At 34.9% G+C, this 20,501-nt stretch overlaps 2 protein-coding genes across 2 annotated transcripts; one reads left to right on the top strand and one right to left on the bottom strand.

Moving 5' to 3' along the window:
- Positions 1 to 1,864: 1,864 nt before the first annotated feature.
- Positions 1,865 to 10,516, top strand: LOC110911784 (DNA damage-binding protein 1). The gene is made up of 19 exons (XM_022156437.2): positions 1,865 to 2,099; positions 3,253 to 3,301; positions 4,189 to 4,248; positions 4,332 to 4,423; positions 4,498 to 4,549; positions 4,667 to 4,729; positions 4,828 to 4,877; positions 5,056 to 5,131; positions 5,243 to 5,452; positions 5,567 to 5,673; positions 5,773 to 5,881; positions 6,136 to 6,336; positions 6,419 to 6,634; positions 6,709 to 6,819; positions 6,924 to 7,199; positions 7,291 to 7,565; positions 7,696 to 8,047; positions 8,647 to 8,931; positions 9,759 to 10,516. The coding sequence occupies exons 1-19, from the start codon at positions 1,996 to 1,998 to the stop codon at positions 10,338 to 10,340; spliced, it is 3,270 nt and encodes a 1,089-aa protein (XP_022012129.1). The 5' UTR covers positions 1,865 to 1,995; the 3' UTR covers positions 10,341 to 10,516.
- Positions 10,517 to 18,373: 7,857 nt separating this feature from the next.
- On the bottom strand, positions 18,374 to 18,784 carry LOC110913812 (lysine-rich arabinogalactan protein 19-like). The gene has a single exon (XM_022158631.1). The coding sequence runs from the start codon at positions 18,782 to 18,784 to the stop codon at positions 18,374 to 18,376; it is 411 nt and encodes a 136-aa protein (XP_022014323.1).
- Positions 18,785 to 20,501: the final 1,717 nt, after the last annotated feature.

Here is a 20,501-nt window from a genome sequence, read left to right as displayed (position 1 = left end):
CCCGCGGCGCATCGCCCGTGGACCATATTACTAGTTATATATAATAATATAATATAACAAACCCCATAAACTGGTTATCTCTTCTCTCTCTACACTCTCTTTTCTCTCTCACCAACAACCACCACCACTACCAACCGTCACCACCTCACCACCACCGTGCACGACCCCCACCTTGAAGCAACTCCTATCGAACAACCACCACCAACCCTACCTGGCAACCATTAGATAATTGAGATCATTGACCTTCACAATGAGAGAATCGACCTTCACAAAACGAGAATGTCACACATTTTAATACCAAACCACCTTAAAGTGATAAGGGAGCCGTGAGTGCAAAACATAGAAAGAATATTGACGTTGGAAGGTGGAAAAAAGCAATTTACATACCAATATCGTGGTTGCATAGTTGGGCAAGCATGTGCACGTCGAAAGGTAAATTCTTTATGGTTATTAGTCATATTTACATTTGTTTATGTTTGTTCGTCTCAGTTTAAATACATAAGCAGATATTTTTATATAAATAGTAAACATAAAAGGAACTTTCTAACTACTTATATAAGTTTAACTAAATGGTAATTGAACTTTTTAGTAATAAAAGTGGGTTATCCAATGAAATTTATCATAACTAATCAATAATTTATATAAATAATTACTTTATGTTAGTTTATGTTCGTGAACTGTTCGTTTAAATCATGGCAATAACTCAACTACTTGAACTTTTATGAGAAATAAAAAATCAGTGGTATAAAGGGTGGGTAAAAGCAAGGTTGTAGAACTCGCTAGTCGACAGGTGAAGTGGGACTATCGATTAATCAGATTGGAATTTTTATATGTGTTTATACATTATTGAAAAGTTAAGGTATACAACGAATAGATGTGTATACCTTAAATATAGTAACATTAACTAAAGCTGTATGCGTGTGTATAATACTATAATTCAGTTAAAAACCTTCAAAATGATAAGTTCATTTATTATGATGGGTGATCTAAGGATCGAATAAAAACTTAAAAGTAATTTTAAAAGAACATGGCAGATGATGCTTTAGTATGTGATTAATGGGAATTGGGATTAATGGTCGATGTAGGGGTATTGGGGTAGGGTCGTAGGGATTGATAGAAAATGGGCTTAAACAATATTTTTGGGCCAAATTTTAAGTCATCTTATTGGGCCGACTAGCCCTAACTAGCACCGGCTTGGACCGACTAGCGATTAATGGACTATTAATTGAAAATTAATAGGTAGCAGGCCGATCACCGACTAATCACGATTTTTACAACACTGGATAAAAGCAGCAGCTACGTGACCCAATAGTAAAAGTACACAAACAAATAAGCTGTCGTGGCAAAATTGTAATTAACGCCCACCAAATGATTTAGCATACATAATATCATGGATTTTTTTATCTATAGATAGCATATAACATTATTACGAAGGACAACCGATTAAGCTACACAAGACATATCAGGTAAAAAGTTTAATACTTCATAGTTATGTTTGAATTAACAATCTCCCATTTTTAGATTATATCGATTTCACCTATGACACCTCATTAATACGTTTGTGTGTATCCAATTATAAAATTCAACACCGAGTCAGGTAAATACATAAACTCTTCTAAAAACTTCCACAATGTCTTTTTTAACTTAAAAAAAATCCTAATACAATTTTACTTTTTTCCAAACAACAAACTACAACACTTATCTCAAATTAGACTAGAACACTTAAATAGATCCAACATCAATGAAAAATATCTTAAAAAAAGTAAAAAAAAAAAAAAAAAAAAAACAAGAATAGGAACCCTAGTGTCTCATATGTTAGACATAGCCCAATACCAACAATACCCATAGCCTCCTCATACACCTCAAAACGACGTCGTGGCCCGCATTCTCACCAGCAACACAATAATAATAAGTAGCATTCGCGGTGCCGGTGTCCAACAGAAATCGAAGAATCGAGAAGAACAGGGTTTCTAGGGTTCCATTTCGAAGAACAAGATGAGTACGTATAATTACGTCGTTACAGCTCATAAGCCGACGAATGTCACTCATTCATGTGTAGGTAATTTCACCGGTTCTCAAGAACTCAACCTTATCATCGCGTAAGTCTTCACTCCGATTTCTATTTTCATTTCGATTCCGTTTTCGTTTCCGTTTACTAGATGTTGATTCGTATTGTTTACGAGTGTACGAGAACGATTGCGAGCTGTGGATTAGGTTAGATGTGTAAATTTGAGCTATCGTTTCTGTAATTTTACGGCTGTTTTGTGAAAAATTGATTCATGTGAAAAAGTTAGGGTTGTTTTTTGTTATGAGTTTTACATCTTTAGTTGCTATGTGAGTAGTTATATGATTATCATGTCTAGAAGGTATCCAAGTGACCGAGTGTAACATTATTCTATATTTGTGTTGTTTACGAGCATTGGAGAACGATTGCAAGCTGTGGATTAGGTTAGATGGGGGAATTTGAGCTATTGTTTTTGTAATTTGAAAGTTTTTTTTTTTTTTTTTTTTTTTTTTTTTTTTTTGTGAAAAATTGATTGATGTAAAAAATTAGAAATTGTTGTTGATATCTGTTGTGAATTTTACATCTCTTGTTATAATTATCATATTCAGAAGGTATCCAAGTGTAACAGAATATGGCATTATGTTAGTTCTTACATGGTGTGAAGGGCTTATTTCTCTGTTAATAGATTTGTGTGTTCTTATACGGTTGTGAGGTATGGATTGTATTAGATAGATACGTAAATTTGAGCTAGCATTTCGGTAATTTGACGGTTTTTTCGTGAAAATTAATCGGTATAGAATGCTAGAATCTTTGTTGATTTCTGTCTAGAAGTTTACATTTTTAATTGTTATGTGTTAAATTTGTTGTATAACTATCATATCTAGAATAAATCCATGTGTAATATATTCGGTACAGAATAAGGCATCTTAGTTTTTACAAGGTGCGCATAATTTGTTCCGATGTTGATAAAGATAAACGGTTTATATATGGATTTTTTTTTTGTATAGGATTGATATTGGGGATGACCTAAGAATTTAAACTGTATCTTTTTGGTTTTTAGCTACGAGATTAGGCTGTTTTGATTGGCAACTGTGCGAAACATGCTTTTGCTTGGTCATAATTTTTTGTTCCTGTTACTTTATGTTAGCTTTTTTTTTTTCTGGAAATTTTAGCATTTTTAGTAACAAAGGGATTTTAATTGCGTTATCTTGTGACTCATTTTTGTTCAATGTGCATCTGTTTGCCAGGAAATGTACGCGTATAGAGATTCATTTACTTACTCCTCAAGGCTTGCAGGTGGGTTCACGCTCATGATTTTTGCATATTAGATAGTTCATGTGTGCTTTGTAGTTTGTAAACACACATTAGCCATCATTTATGCGTTTTGGTCCTTTATTACACCGGTATATGTTTAGCTGCACAACATTCCACTTTACTTAACCTACATGCCAGGTTTTGATTCAGAAATTTCAGATATCCTAGTATAAACCTAGATAATTGACAATTGATACCATGCAACAAGGTTTGGTTTTGCTGTCATTTTTACTTATTTTACAATAAACTAACAATATTGGACACATTTGAGGTAAAGTATGTTCTGTTGTCCAGAGTGAACAAAATTTAAATTTCCAGTTGATCTAGTTTTTGAAAACTTTCTTCAACAAATGTAGAAAGATAAATATATCTGCTTAGGCAATAGTAAACAAAAAGTTAGTTAGTCAGTGGTAAAATTAAAAGAATAGAGCATCATTATCCGTCCAGAGTGAACAAAATTTAAATTTCCAGTTGATCTAGTTTTTGAAAACTTTCTTCAACAAATGTAGAAAGATAAATATATCTGCTTAAGCAATAGTAAAAAAAGTTAGTTAGTCAGTGGTAAAATTAAAAGAATAGAGCATCATTATCCTGCATATGAATTGACCAAGATGTGAGAATAAAGAATTTTAAGGCTGAAACGTAGACTTGTTTTTGTTTAACAATTATAGACAAAGGTTGCAATGCAAAGGATGTAAGATACCACTTTTACGTTTTTTAGATGCTTGAAGTTGTATCATTCATATTGATCAACTTTCTTACATGATTATTTTTTTTTACCATGCATCTCTAAGTATGACAAGATCCTATAGTTTTGATTGGCGGATAAATCTGATGCTATATTTAATTGAGAATTTGCTTTTATGCAGCCTATGCTGGATGTGCCAATATACGGAAGAATCGCAACCCTAGAACTTTTCCGTCCTCATGTGAGTCAATTAATGTGTAGATTTTATAAGAACCTATGATATAGTTCATGCATCATTCATGTTGTGTTGTTCATGTATTAAAGGGTGAAACACAAGACCTGCTGTTTATTGCAACAGAAAGATACAAATTTTGCGTTCTTCAATGGGATGCTGCTGCGAACGAGGTTATTACAAGGTTGGGTTCTATAGTAAAGCTAAACTATGTTTTTATACAACATATTAATATTTTTTTGTTTATGATTTGTGTAGATCTAACGGTGATGTCTCAGATCGCATAGGCAGACCTACAGACAATGGCCAGGTATGTATCGCTATCAGGTTTCTTGAACATCACCATTTTATATTTATAATAGCAAAATTGAGCCCTATTCCGTTTATTTAGTGTCTAATATTCTTTTCCACATTTTGATCTTTGCAGATAGGCATAATTGACCCCGACTGCAGACTCATTGGACTCCATTTGTACGATGGCTTGTTCAAGGTACTTGTTTCTTTCGAGGCAATTTAGGTTTCAGGTTTCAATTCACCTTCTCTGTTTTCTTATGCCGTTGGAATAACCACATTACTTTATGTCTTCAGGTTATTCCATTCGATAACAAAGGACAACTCAAAGAAGCATTTAACATCAGGCACATGTTACTTTTGAGCACTATATGTTACTGTCACATCGTTTATGCTTATTTGACAAATGCAAAAGTTTTTCACCGTTCATTTTCATTATAAATACCCCATTCTGCTCTATTTCTTCACAAGTGTTGTGATACTGAAAGTAACCAACTTATTGTTCTCTTTCTATATGTATTTCAGGCTAGAAGAACTTCAAGTTTTGGATATCAAATTTCTATATGGTTGTCCAAAGCCTACAATTGTTGTTCTATATCAGGTTGGTTTCTTAGAAGGATTTTGTTTTCGAAGTTATTAACAGCCGAATGTTATTTAGTGAGAATCAAAAATCTTTTTCAAGAAAGACAAACATCTTGTTGCTTAATTTCAGGATAACAAAGATGCTCGCCATGTTAAAACATACGAGGTTTCTTTAAAGGACAAAGACTTTGTTGAGGGTCCGTGGTCTCAGAACAATCTCGATAATGGTGCTGATTTGCTGATTCCGGTTCCTCCACCTTTTTGTGGTGTATTAATTATTGGGGAAGAGACAATTGTCTATTGTAGTGCTTCTACATTTAAAGCGATTCCAATTAGACCCGTAAGTCAAGTGAACCTTCTTCTTACCCCCCCCCCCCCCACACACACACACATACACATTTTATAAATGTTTATTTTTTTTGATTGATGACCATGGTGTTGTATAAAATTGTAGTCAATTACTAGATCATATGGAAGGGTGGATGCTGATGGTTCTAGGTATTTACTTGGTGATCTTAGTGGGCTTCTTCACTTGCTCGTCATAGCACACGAGAAAGAAAAGTGAGTTATAATTCTGTATTTTCTGCTTATACAGATGTAATTAAGCCTACTTGATGTTCATGATTGTTCTTAGCGACAATTTCTTTATGTTGTTTCTAGGGTTACTGGACTAAAAATTGAGCTTCTCGGGGAAACATCTGTAGCATCAACCATATCATATCTTGATAATGCGTTTGTATATGTAGGCTCAAGCTATGGAGATTCCCAGGTGTGTGTACACGATTGCTTTTTTTTTATTTTATTAATTCACAATTGTTAAGGTTATACTTTCTCCAGTTCAGGGATTTAGGAGACACATGGGCCAAATTTATATATAAAAACATTTAAACTGACAACTTAAACGAAGACCTGCTTTTTAATTTGAAGGATCAAGTTCCTATATTTGTGAAGTTTTCACGCTTCTGTTGAATTGAGTTATATCATGCCACGTCACTGAAGTTTTTACTCCATTGTCCATTGCAGCTTATTAAGTTAAATCTCCAGCCTGATGCAAAGGGTTCTTATGTAGAAGTGCTAGAAAAGTATGTCAACTTGGGCCCTATTGTTGACTTTTGTGTGGTTGACTTAGAGAGGCAAGGTCAAGGCCAAGTTGTCACTTGCTCAGGAGCATATAAAGACGGCTCTCTTCGCATCGTTAGAAACGGAATTGGGATAAACGAACAGGTATGCTTTAATCTTTTTGTTTCTATTGACCCTACTTCACAAGCGTGATTACTTATATTATACCACAATTTCCATTTTAAAGGCATCTGTGGAACTACAAGGTATAAAAGGAATGTGGTCACTAAGATCAGCAACAGATGATCTGTATGACACATTTTTGGTTGTTAGCTTTATTAGCGAGACTCGAATATTAGCAATGAATATGGAAGATGAGCTCGAGGAAACTGAAATTGAGGGCTTTTGTTCTCAAGTACAAACATTATTCTGTCATGATGCTGTGCATAATCAACTTGTTCAGGTATGCATGAGTATCTTCAATTTATTATTTTGCATATATGTTTCTTTATTTGAATATTTTGTTATATGTTTCAGGTTACTTCAAGCTCTGTGAGACTTGTGAGTTCGGTATCCCGAGAATTAAGACATGAGTGGCCTGCACCTGCTGACTACTCTATCAATGTTGCCACTGCTAATGCTACTCAGGTAATTAATTTTCATCTTGATATTTTTTATATTATCTGTTTCGTTTTGATATTATTTAAAGGAAGACATGAGTGACTAATTTTAAAATATTAATTTTGTGACAGGTTCTTTTGGCTACTAGAGGTGGCCATCTTGTCTATCTCGAAATTGGTGATGGAATATTAGTTGAAAAAAAGCATGCCCAACTGAAATACGACATTTCATGCCTCGACATAAATCCGATCGGTGAAAATCCAAATTACAGTAGCCTTGCTGCTGTTGGTATGTGGACGGACATTAGCGTTAAAATATTTTCACTCCCGGACCTAAATCTCATGACTGAGGAACAGTTAGGTGGTGAAATTATACCCCGATCCGTTCTTCTATGTGCCTTTGAAGGGGTATGATTTTAATTCTTTTAATTTATTTTTAAGTTGTTTATAGATTCATCTTTATTTAATTAATTATGAGAATTAAATGTTTATTTTCCAGATACCTTACTTGCTATGTGCACTTGGAGATGGTCATCTTTTGAACTTTTTACTGAACATGAGTACTGGCGAATTAACTGATAGGAAAAAAGTTTCACTTGGGACCCAACCAATAACCCTTCGAACGTTTTCATCGAAGAATACCACACATGTTTTTGCAGCCTCTGACAGGCCAACAGTTATATACAGCAGTAACAAAAAGTTACTCTACAGTAACGTGAACCTGAAAGAAGTCAGTTACATGTGCCCATTCAACTCTGCTGCTTTCCCAGACAGGTTAACTACCTTCACCCTTAACTTTCATAAACAATTAATTTAGTGTCACATGAACAACCTAGTGATGTAACAAGGTGTCGTATGATGTGATTATAATTCTTTTATGATGCGATGTCTCTTTTTTGGGCAGTCTTGCAATTGCTAAAGAAGGTGAATTGACAATTGGGACAATTGATGATATTCAGAAGCTTCACATCCGTTCAATTCCTCTCGGTGAACATGCAAGGCGTATCTGCCATCAAGAGAAGTCTCGTACATTTGCGATATGCAGTTTAAAGTACAACCAGTCAAGCACAGAAGAATCGGAAATGCATTTTATTCGTTTGTTAGATGACCAAACATTTGATTTCATATCCACTTATTCACTTGACCAATTTGAGTACGGTTGCTCCATACTCAGCTGTTCTTTCTCAGATGACAACAATGCATATTACTGTGTCGGGACTGCTTATGTTATGCCAGAGGAGAACGAACCATCAAAGGTATGCTGCTGTTAATATTTTGATACTTTGTACATATCTTTTTGCCTTTGTTAAATTTCAATACGAATATAATTTGTTATTTGTATTTTTTTGATATATTTTGCTAGGATCAATATCTATGTTCTGAAATTTTAGTGTTAACCAAGAAAAATGACTCAATATTTTGATTTGCCTATTAAGGTTTGGCAATTATTGCGAGTTTTGCCCCTCGAGGTTTGGTCCTTAGGGACGAAAATGACAAGATTTTGAAACCACAAGGACCCAGATGGGAAAAAACAAACCTTTGGATGAAAGTCGCAAAAGTGGCCAAACCTCGGGACGAAAATGACAATTGACTTGATATTAATCGAAGTGGCAAAATGAGTGGGTTGGGTAGCAGGTCAAATGGACACTTTTGGAACAGGTTGACCTGAATGGGGTTTTTCTTTTTTACTTGTTTGACCCGTTTGAGATTAAACAAAATCTGAATGGATCTGTTCATAACTAAATGGGTTGAAATTGCCAGAATACTTAATCCACACAGTTTTGTTCTATTAGTTCAGTCAAGATATGTTCCTTCATGTTTTACATATTGTTTTTTTATCGATGAACATGTGCAGGGCCGTATTTTGGTTTTCCTAGTTGAAGATGGGAAGCTACAACTAGTAGCTGAGAAAGAAACTAAAGGTGCTGTTTACTCCTTGAATGCCTTCAATGGTAAACTCCTTGCTGCTATAAATCAAAAAATTCAGCTGTACAAGTGGATGCTTCGTGACGATGGCACACGTGAACTACAATCTGAATGTGGACATCACGGTCACATTCTTGCTCTCTATGTACAAACTCGTGGGGATTTCATCGTTGTTGGTGATTTGATGAAATCAATTTCACTCTTGATTTATAAGGTACCCAACTCATTATTCTACATACCAAAGTTATTCTATTATGTTCAGATGTGGCAAGATGGGTAGGGAGGGCATGTGTGCAACTGATTAGAACATTTAATCAAAACGGGTCAGGTCTTGTTGACCAACAAACACTTTTTCTGTCCATTTTTAAAGAGTAAAATACCATTTTCGTCCCTGAGGTTTGACAAGTTTTACGATTTTCGTCCAAAGGTTTGTTATTCCGCATCTGAATCCAAAAGGTTTGAAATCTTGCCATTTTCATCTGGCTCGTTAACTGCATCCATTTTTCTCCGTTAAGTCGGGTATTTCCGTCTTTTATGTTAACTTAAAAAACGATTCCTGTCTTTTTCACTTTATGTACAATCATGTAGCATAATGTACAAGTGTTCAAAAGACCGAATTGCCCTTTTTAAGTTAACAAAACAGTCAAAATACTCCCGACTTAACGGAGAAAATTGGATGGAGTTAACGAGCCGGATGAAAATGGCAAGATTTCAAACCTTTTGGATCTAGATGCGATAAAACAAACTTTTGGACGAAAGTCGCAAAACTGGCCAAACCTTATATAGACGAAAGTGGCATTCTACTCATTTTTAAATTGCTATTACAATAAACGGTTGGGCGGGCAGGTGGCAAGGTAGGCAGGCTTAGTACTAGTTGAAATAGAATGGGTCTGATTTTAGTACTATTGAAGTGGCCACGATTTGATTAACCTGTTTGACTAATTTAAAATTAAATACAACCCACGTTGACCCATTTACAAGTAATGTTCAAAATTGCTACATCTACTACTTATACCCTTTCTTTTGTTGTTGCCACTTCAGCATGAGGAAGGTGCTATAGAGGAACGGGCCCGTGACTACAACGCCAACTGGATGTCAGCTGTAGAAATTCTTGATGACGACATATACCTTGGTGCTGAAAACAATTTCAATCTTTTTACAGTCCGTAAAAACAGCGAAGGTGCTACTGATGAAGAACGAGGCCGCCTAGAGGTTGTTGGTGAATACCACCTTGGTGAATTTGTGAACCGTTTCCGACACGGTTCACTTGTGATGCGGTTGCCAGATTCTGATGTTGGTCACATCCCAACCATAATTTTTGGAACCGTTAACGGTGTTATTGGCGTTATTGCTTCACTCCCACAAGACCAATACATTTTCATGGAGAAACTTCAAACCAGTTTAAGAAAGGTCATAAAAGGTGTCGGCGGGTTGAGCCACGAGCAATGGAGGTCGTTTTATAACGAGAAGAAAACCGCTGACTCGAGAAATTTCTTGGACGGTGACTTAATCGAGTCGTTTCTTGATCTGGGAAGGAACAGAATGGAAGAAATATCGAAAACTATGAATGTTTCGGTGGAGGAACTTATGAAGAGAGTAGAAGAACTAACAAGGTTGCATTGAGTTACTTCGCAACAGAAACCTTCTTTGAATCTTTTGTCATATGAAACACTGCACCTTTTTTCCTTGGTTTGGTTTGTATCATCTTATAATGTTGTTGCACAAAAGAAAGAAAGTTTGTCACTTTATCTTGCCTTTCACCATCTTTTATTTATTTTTTCTTGAATGAGTTTATGTTATTAGGCATTGTTACTTGTTTTGCTGAGTTGGTAACTTGTTTAATGTCGTTTTTGTATGGTTGGGTTGGGTAACGTATTAGAATAATAACCATATTCTTTAATATGGTACATGATATTCATATTTCTATGCTACTTCCAGTATTTGTTGCCCCGACACACATTTTGTAAAAACGTATTCTTGATTGATGGCCCATGGTGTCGTATGAAATTGTAGTCTGTGGAAGGGTGGATGCTGTTAGGTTGAACCGTTGAGGTAATAGTGCACAAATCGGTTTCTTTCTATAACCGGTTAGTCAAAACTGGTTTTTGCCGAATCTGGTTTCCAAGTGAAAAATATAGATTCGGTTCCAAACCGCTTCCGGTTTATAGGCGGTTCGGTTAAGCGGCTCCAAACCGGTTTTGACGAAGGGGTTTTCAAACCATATCAAACCTATGAGTTCAGTCAGTTTGATTTTCGGTTTCGGTTTGGGTTCTACCCGGAACCGAACCAGTTTTTTCCCCACCTGAAGGCTGAGGTACTATGTACTTGGCGATTCTTGTGGGCTTCTACATTTGCATGTCATAGCGCAGAAGAAAGAAAAGTGAGTTAAAATTTTGAACAAATACATCTTTTATTTATTTTTTCGTGAATGAGTTTATAATGAAGTTAAAAAAATCTAACTTATAATAAAAGACTCCAAATAATGCCAGATGACATTCTCTCCCTTAACCTCATAAATTTTATTTATAATAATTTAATAAATTTCTTTTAATATTAATTTAATAACTATTATATAGATATCATTTATTTTTATTCTTATCTTTATCTAAGATTAATATATAACTTCAATTTTTCAATTTAGACCCTTTGTTTTTTTACTTTTAACCCAAAGTTTTTTATCTTTTCCAATTTAATCCCAACTTTTTTTTTATTGAGTAAATTACAAAGTTCGTCCTTTATGTATGTCATTTATTACAAAGTACGTCCTTTATCTTTAATAAGCTCAGAAAACATACTTAATGTTTGCAAATCCTTACATGTTACGTCCTTTAGTCCTAATCCAGTTACTTTTCATGGTTAAATTTGACTAAGTCAATCCCACATAAGGGTATTTTGGTCATATTATCATAAATATTAAAATAAATAATAAAAAAATTATATATATATATATACATACACAGCTCTCTTTCTCTCTCTCTCACAACGCACATCAGCTCTCTCTCTCACACATAAACAAAATATACATACTCTCTCTCTAAAACACAGAACTACCCTCACCACCATCTCCAGCGACTTGTCACCACCTCCCGCCACTTGCCACCTCCCACTCCTGCACAATCAATTTTCAATATCAATGCAAATGCATCCCAAACTTATCAAGTATGACATAAAATCTACACAATTGCAAAAAAGCAACTAACAGAGAGCTTTGCACAATCAATTGATATAAAAACAACTAACACAATAAAAATAACCATATATACAAAATAATGACCAAGAGAGCTTTGCAGATAATCATGTGATGTGACTGATTAATAAAGAACACATTCAGGTATAGTATGTAAAACAGGATTCCAACTGCATCTGAAGAGAAAGTCGCCAGCCACATCCACCCACCTGCCACCACCGCCACCACCGCCACCACCCACCTGCCACCACATCCACACACCACCTGTTATCACCAATCAAACCAAACACCCACATCTACCCCCACCACCGTCACCGGAAAGAAAGAAAGAAAAAAAATGAAACATGAGGGGATCCATAAGGATTCTGAGATGAACAAGAACAAGGGGACATGATATTACCACCTGTTGTTTACCGTCGCACCACCGCCGCCGTGCTAGCCGCTTCCGTCGTCTCCCTCTTTCTCTCACTTGCCACCACAGCCACACACCATCTGCCCCTTTATTTGGTCTGCTGATACCCAAAATTTACAGATGGTGAATCGCCAGAGGACGGAGGAGATCTGAACCGGAGGTCGGAGGATCTCTGAACCGGAGGACGGCGGCTAGGGTTCCGATCCGAGACATAGAAAGAAAGAGAGGAGGGGTGTGTGTGAGAGTTCTTGGTCGCCGGAGTTTGGCGGTGGTGTTTCACCGGAGAAGAAGACCGGTTGGTGTGGTGGTAGGTGGGTGGTGGGGGTTGTGGTTGTGGTTGTGCCAGGGTAGTCATAGAGAGAGAAGAAGGTTGGGGATTGTTTAGATATATGTGTGTTGTCTGTGTATATATTTATAAATATAATTATACATGTAGAATATTTTTTTTAAACATTAATATTTTATTTAGGGTAAAATGACTAAAATAGCCTTATGTGAGGTTCACTTAGTCAAATTTAACCATGAAAATTAACTGAGTTTGGGTTAAAGGACATAACTTGCAAGGGTTTGCAAACATCGAGTATGTTTCTTGTATATATTAAAGATAAAGGACACAGTTTGTAATAAGTAGCATACATAAAGGACGATTTTTGTAATTTACTCTTTTTTATTTTCAATTTTGGTCCACCATACTTATCATTTTTACCAAGTTTTTTGTTTCGTTCTAAATTTTGTGAGTTAATGCACTGCAACGTGCGTGTGGGGTTCAACATTTTTTTTCGTATATTTTTTCCCGTTTGACTGGACTGTCACAACAAATCTATTTTCCTCCGTTTAACAAGTTCGACCAACGTGCGGGTGCTGGATTGACTGAGTTATTTTTTTCTATGTTTTACGTTTCGGTTTAATTTCTTTGCAGCGAGCGTTCGTGATTCAAAGATTTTACGTCTGCTTTTCGCTCGGCATTATTTTTTCGTTTTTATTTAATTTGTTTTTACGAGCTTTTCCGGTGTTGCTGATCGCTAACAGTGGTATAGCATTGGTACTACTTGACACAGTTTTACAACAACTGCTGCAACGCAGAGGCTTAATACTAGTAATAAAAATATAGGATAGTTAATATAGAAAAGATACGAGAAGAAAACAATTTTATACATATTACTAATTTACTAGAATATATTATTTTTATTATCTATTTTACAATATAATTATGTGGGTCAATAATATAAAAACTAAACAATCATTTAAAAATAAATTCTAGAACTATCAAGACAACATGTTAAAACATTAAGAGTTGTTATAAACAATGTTAAAACACCAAGGGTTAGGATGGAAATAAGTACTTTACTAGTAGATAAAAAGGACTCATGATGAAATGTAGATAAAAACACTTATATTCAGAAATCACCAAAAAGTTACATTGTAAATTAAACTCGCGTAAAATCGTGACACATCCAAATTTGTTACAATTCTATATTCTTATGTTCCCGTTAAAGTCAATGAGAACAAAAAGAAATTTCAGCCATTAGATCAAGCTGAGATTAAATCTCAGCCCTTTAAAATAGAGAAATGCTTCTAGAAGCAGCAGTTACTTAAGATTAGGATGTTGACGTTCCGGATATCATGTTGCCCACGATCTAACTACAAAAAAAAGAAAGAAACCTTACACAAATGTGCAGTTATAAACGATTACTAAATACACCCCCCTTTTTACTAATTATACCTCCCTCTCATATTTTATTGTTTTTTTTGTTTTTTTGTTATTATATTTTATTGTCCTTTTGTGTTTTTGTTATTACTATTATTTACAATTAGTAATAGTAATGCATTATTATTATTATTATTATTATTATTATTATTATTATTATTATTTATTTTTATATTTTTTTGAACAACAAACATTATTATATTCAAAAGATAATTTAATTTGTTTTCTAGTGCATTTCATATCAAATTTGTATTTCGTAAGATATTTAATTTGTTTTTTAGTGCCTTTCATATCAAACTGCATTCAAAAGATGCATCATTATATTCTTTTTTATTTCCCTATTTGTTACCTGAGATTCTTATATTGTTACCTATCACTATTTTTATTTCATCATATTAAATTCAAACAGAGGCTTTTACTCTCGTTCTTTAACATATACTCCAGAAAGCCATTCAAAGAGCTGCATCATAAATTTATGTATTCATAAATTTACTTGTTAAAAGAGTGATCTACTTATGCTTCATCATATCATTCAGAAAAGCTAAAGAGATGTCTGGGTTTTCAACGAATCAGGTATAGTTTTTAATTCCCATGTTTCAAGTTTCAACTTAGTTATATAATCCAGTTAGGTTAAGGGTCTTGTTTTAGTTTAAATGAGTTCGTTTGGCATACCAAATTTCATTTCATTATAATCCATACGGAAATTCTTTGATTTATAACCGTTAAAATATACGAATGATAACTAGTTGTCACTTGTCATTATCAACTACTTATTAGCTCATAACAATAATGTAACATCCCCAAAACCTACTAAACTTATGAAGGTTTTATTTTTATTTTGTAACTACTCAAGCTTATTCACCTAAGTATTTTGTAACTAATATTAGTTCACTTTTAGGTGTTCAAGTCTCGTGAAGAGTTGATGGAATGGGTTAGAAACACCGAACGTAGCCTTGGTTACGCTATTGTGACTAAAAGATCGAAAACGAAAAATGCATGCGAGAAAGTCTCGTGTAGGTGGCATATATCTCAAAGTATATTTAGAAACTGCAAATCATCTTTCACCACGGAACATGATTGGAATTCGCTTTGGAGAGGCCCTCACGAGTTCCCAGAAAAAAAATAATAATTACAATTGTACACGTGAATGGTAATCATTTTATAATGGTAGAATTGCAAGGAGAGTATCCAATTGCCAGCACAAACAACCTATGGAAATTAATGAGAGAAAATGATGCAGCTGGCTGGAAGAATATATTTGAATCACGTCAAAATATGTATAATTCTTGGATAGCACAACCTGCTACATTTTCTGTTATAGATTAAAGATCGGTATGTAAATTATTAAATGATATTAACTTTGTAAAAAAGTACTTATCTTTAGTTGATATTAATTATTAATAAAGAGTAATAATAAATAATATATCATTACTACTACTATTACTAATAATAATAATAATAAATAAATAAATAAATAAATAAATAAATAAAAAGTGCATGCTTCTTTTACTATTTAGTTATAATAATAATCCCGCCCCTAGCCTAGTTGGGTATCCCCTTGCTGGTTAAGTTGGGCTGCCTTCCTCTTTGGAGGTCGTCGGTTCGACTCCCGGCTGCGGCATATGGGGGTGGGACGTCCCAATGATGGATCGTTCCTACCGAGGCATGGTGCGGTCCTGAGGGAAACCCGGTTTTACCCAGCTGTTACCCCAGCGAGTCTCTCGTGTGGGAGCAGTATGGTTTCCGGGCGGAAGTCAGCTTGCGCACCGGCCGGGGCCCGATCGAATATCGCGTCCGTAAGAGCGGGGCTGACGGGGAAATGTCTTCGACATGACCCCGGTGACCACTTCGGTCCTGTACAGAGAAAGTCACATTCCAAAAAAAAGTTATAATAATAACTAATAAACAAAAAATAAATAAGTAACAATTAAAAAAAGACAACTAAAAGACAAAAAACACTAAAAACAAAATAAAAGTTATTAATGGATGTGATGTTTTTATAGAGGAGGGTGTAATTAGTAAAAAGGGGGTGTAAATAGAATGAGCCTTAATAAATAATAAATAAAGTTAATAAAAAGAAACAGATAAAAGTACAATTATTCTAAAAATAAAAAAAGTAGAGAAATATATAACACATAAATTGTTGAATATAGTTAATAAAAACATAACAAAAGGTATTTGAGTGTAAAATTCATAAGTATTTGAGTGTAAAATTCATTATTAGTTAATTCCTATTTGGTTTACAAAAATAAAATAAAAAAATAGGTTGTATGTGGTTAAAGTGTAAAAAGAAAACTTTTTGTGATCAAAACATTAAGAAGATAAAACTAAAAAAATTTGAGGGGATGTGTAAAAACCAAAACTTTTGTGGTTAATATATAAAATATAAAAGAAGATGATTTTATCTTGTATTATACTAAAAAGTGCCACTCAAATATGAGTTAATTACTTAAATGCCATAAAAAGAAAAAATAATAATATTAGTGAGAGTTATAGATACTGTATTTGGTGATGCAAATTAATATATAGTATAATATAATATAATTTTTCTCCTTCACTTTTTACTTTAGTTTTCTTCTGTCCTGTTCTTTTATCTTTTCCGTACTCAAAGCAAACCAAAGCATCCAGTTTCATCACTATTTCATTTCTTTCCGTAACCATAAAAGGCTAATCGTGGAAATTTGGGGGTCAAACTAACCTAAAGCTACAGCAAATACCCATTTTTAGTCGATATTTTGGTTGGTCAAAGAGTTAATGGACCGCCAGAACCCCTTTGGTTCCGCCGATGGTATAGGCAACTTTGCCTTTTAATATATATATATATATATATATATATATATATATATATATATATATATATATATATATATATATATATATATATATATATATATATATATATATATATATATATATATATATATATATAGGGTAAGGTTCATGCGAGAACCACCTTTATTGCGAGAACCGCGAGAACCAATGTGAATACAAGTTAAAATAGCTAAAAAAACCTAAAAAAACCCTAAAAAAAACCTAACCCCCACCCCCCAAAAACCTAAACCCCCCCCCCCCCCCAAGCTAAATGCTAAAAACTAAAACCCTCAAAAAAACCTAAAAAAAACCTAACCCCCACCCCCAAAAACCTAAACCCCCCACCCCCCCCCCCCCAAAAAAAACCTAACCCCCCCCCCCCCCCCAAAAAAAAAACCTAACCCCCCCCCCAAGCTAAATGCTAAAAACTAAAACCTAAAAAAACCTAACCCCCCCCACCCCCCCCCCAAAAACCTAAACCCCCTCCCCACCACCCAAAAACCTAAACCCCCCCCCCCCCCCCCCCCCCACTCCCAAGCTAAAATGCTAAAAACTAAACCCCCAAAAAACCTAAAAATCTAAAAAAATCAAAAAAAAAATCTAAAATTTTTTTTATTTTTTTACTATTTTTTATGTTCAAATCGCTACTTTTTGTAGCAAAAAAAAAAAAAAAAATTTTTTTTTAAAAAAAAAAAAAAATTTTTTTTTTAAAAAAAAAAAAAAAAATTTAAAAAAAAAAAAATTTTTTTTTTTTTGGATACTAAAAGTAGCGATTTTTATATAAAAAATAGTAAAAAAATAAAAAAAAATTTTTTTGGGTGTTTTTTAGATTTTTTTAGCTATTACTGTTTGTGTTCACACTGGTTCTCGCGGTTCTCGCAATAAAGGGTGGTTCCTAACGGATCTTTGTCCTATATATATATATATATATATATATATATATATATAGGGAGTCGCTAAAATGAAAACCACTCCCAGTTGTAAGAACTGCGAGAACCACTTTCCACCAATCAAACTTTGCCATTTGTGCTATATTATTTTATACATTTAAGGCTAATTTCGTCATTTCCTCGAAATGTCACCTCTGTCTTTCTGTGTGCCTCATTAAAGTCTACTGACTTTGTTATCAGATCATAATTTTGAAATCTTAGAGCATTCACACCCAATCCATCAAATTATACATACATTCTACTAAAAAACAAATCCTATATCAATATATTTCCACTAAAAACAAATACTTTTTCTCTCTCCTTTCAATTAAATAATATTATCATTACATTTTTCTCTAACTTTCACTCACAACCACTTTCAAAATATATTAAAAAATTATAACAGGTGAACAGTGTCCCCCCAAATATACAGATGAACAGTAACATTTTCTCTCTCCTCTACTCACAACCACTTTTTATACCCTTTATAATATAAAAACCCCTCCTCACATAATTTGATGGTTAGAATGTGAATGCTCTTATATCCTCTCTCTCTCTCTCTCAAACTCACATCTTCAAAAAAAATAACCAGATCTAACACTCACATCTTCAAAAAAAATTAAACCAGACGGGTGGTGTCAGGTGCTTGGTCGGTGGTGGGGGGTGGTTGGTCGGCGACGGAAGACGGTGGTCGGAGGTGGTTGGCCGGAAGACGATGGTGGGGAGGTGGTTGGTGGGAGTTGGTCGGCGGCGATGGTGAAAATTCAACCGAATCCCTTCATCTGAAGCCCTAACGACGTCAAAATCGGAGAAAACCGAGTTATACGAATTCGGCGACGGACCCGGAGCCAAATCTGACGGTGGCGGAGACGGCGATGATGGCGATGGAGGAATCGAGAAGAGAGAGAGGGAGACGGTAGTGGCCGATGCCGTCTCCGACGACGGCGACGGCCACATCCATTCTCCGCTGGCTATGCTATCCAAACTACCACTGATATGATGAAGGTGTCCATGTTCCATATACGTATCATCTTTTTGAATATCTTAAATGAAATTTGAGGGTGTTGTTGCAGATGAATATGATAGGATGGGGAAGGATCATAAGTCTTTATATGATATATTTTGCTCTGTGTGTGTGAATTCAAGGTGTGAAATGGTTAACTGTACAAAGATAACAATAATAACATTTCTCGATCAGGTGCCAAAATGAATGCAATTTTGAATTTGTAATTTTGTTGCGTTTTATAAAAGGAAAATTATTAAAACGAAATGTGTTCAGATGCATTGTTTCTTTTTTTTTTTTTCTAAAGTTTTGAGGAGTGATGACGATGATGATACAGTGGAGACATCCGACGGCGGTGGTGACTGCTAGAGTTTCGTTCCGGGTAAGATTTGATTTTTGTTTGGGTTCGAGATTTGGTCTCGGCTGGTTGACGGGGTCAACAAGTCAACCACAGTCAAGTGGCTTAGCGGATTCGGTTTATCTCGGCGGCTCGGATCTTGGTTTATTTTCGGTTCGACATAGTTCAGTTACGGTTCACTCGGTTCAAGTTCGGTTCGACAAGAAAACAGGGCGGTGACACAATTCAGTAGCGGCTCGGGTTTCGGCTCGACGCGGTGCAACTCGGGTCAGTTTCGGGTTTTGGTTTGGGTCGAAAGCAATCAACGGACCCGGTTCGGGTCAGCAGTCAAACAAGCCAAATATGGTCAATTGAGGACGGTAAAGTTTAAACGTAGCGAGTTGCGATTTCTGAGTGTGTTCGTTTTGAGTAAAAAAGTTTTTATAAAAAAAAAAGTTAAAACCGTAAATTTTTTAACGTAAAACGTATTTTTTTTAACGTAAAACGCGAACTTTTTTAACGTAAATCGTAAAACATAAACCTTTTAACGTAAATCGTAAAACGTAAACTTCTTAACGTAAAACGTAAACTTTTTAACGTAAAACGTAAAATTTCTAACGTAAAACGTAAAAGTTTTAATGTAAAAACGTAAAAAGTAAAAAAAACGTTGACGTAAAAAACCGGTGCGTAAAACGTAAAAAAACCGGTGCGTAAAACGTAAGAAAACCGGCGTGTAAAACGTAAAAAAACCGGTGCGTAAAACGTAAAAAAACCGACGCGTAAAACGTAAAAAAGGTTGACGTAAAAAACCGGTGCGTAAAACGCAAAAAACCGGTGTGTAAAACGTAAATAACGTTAACGTAAAAAACCGGCGCCTAAAACGTAAAAAACCGGTGCGTAAAACGCAAAAAAACGTTGACGTAAAAAACCGGGACGTAAAACGTAAAAAAACGTTGACGAAAAAAACCGGTGCGTAAAACGCAAAAAACCGGCGTGTAAAACGTAAATAACGTTAACGTAAAAAAACTGGTGCGTAAAACGTAAAAAAACGTTAACGTAAAAAACCGGTGCGTAAAACGCAAAAAAACGTTGGCGTAAAAACCAGGACGTAAAACGCAAAAAACCGGCGCGTAAAACGTAAATAATGTTAACGTAAAAAACCGGGACGTAAAACGCAAAAAACCGGCGCGTAAAACGTAAATAACCGGGGCGTAAAACGCAAAAGCGGCGCGTTGAAAAACGACGCGTGAAAAAGACGGGCGAAAAAACGGCGCGTTAAAAAACGTCGAAAAAACGGCGTTAAAAAATTGTCTCGAAAAAACGGCGTTAAAAAATTGGCGCGTAAAAAACGGTGTTAAAAAATTGGCACGTAAAACATAAAAAACCGGCGCCTAAAA

This window comes from Helianthus annuus, chromosome 15, assembly GCF_002127325.2.
Source record: "Helianthus annuus cultivar XRQ/B chromosome 15, HanXRQr2.0-SUNRISE, whole genome shotgun sequence".
NCBI lineage: Eukaryota > Viridiplantae > Streptophyta > Magnoliopsida > Asterales > Asteraceae > Helianthus > Helianthus annuus.
The sequence above is the reverse complement of the archived record's forward strand: the minus strand, read 5'-3'. Positions and strand labels throughout refer to the sequence as shown.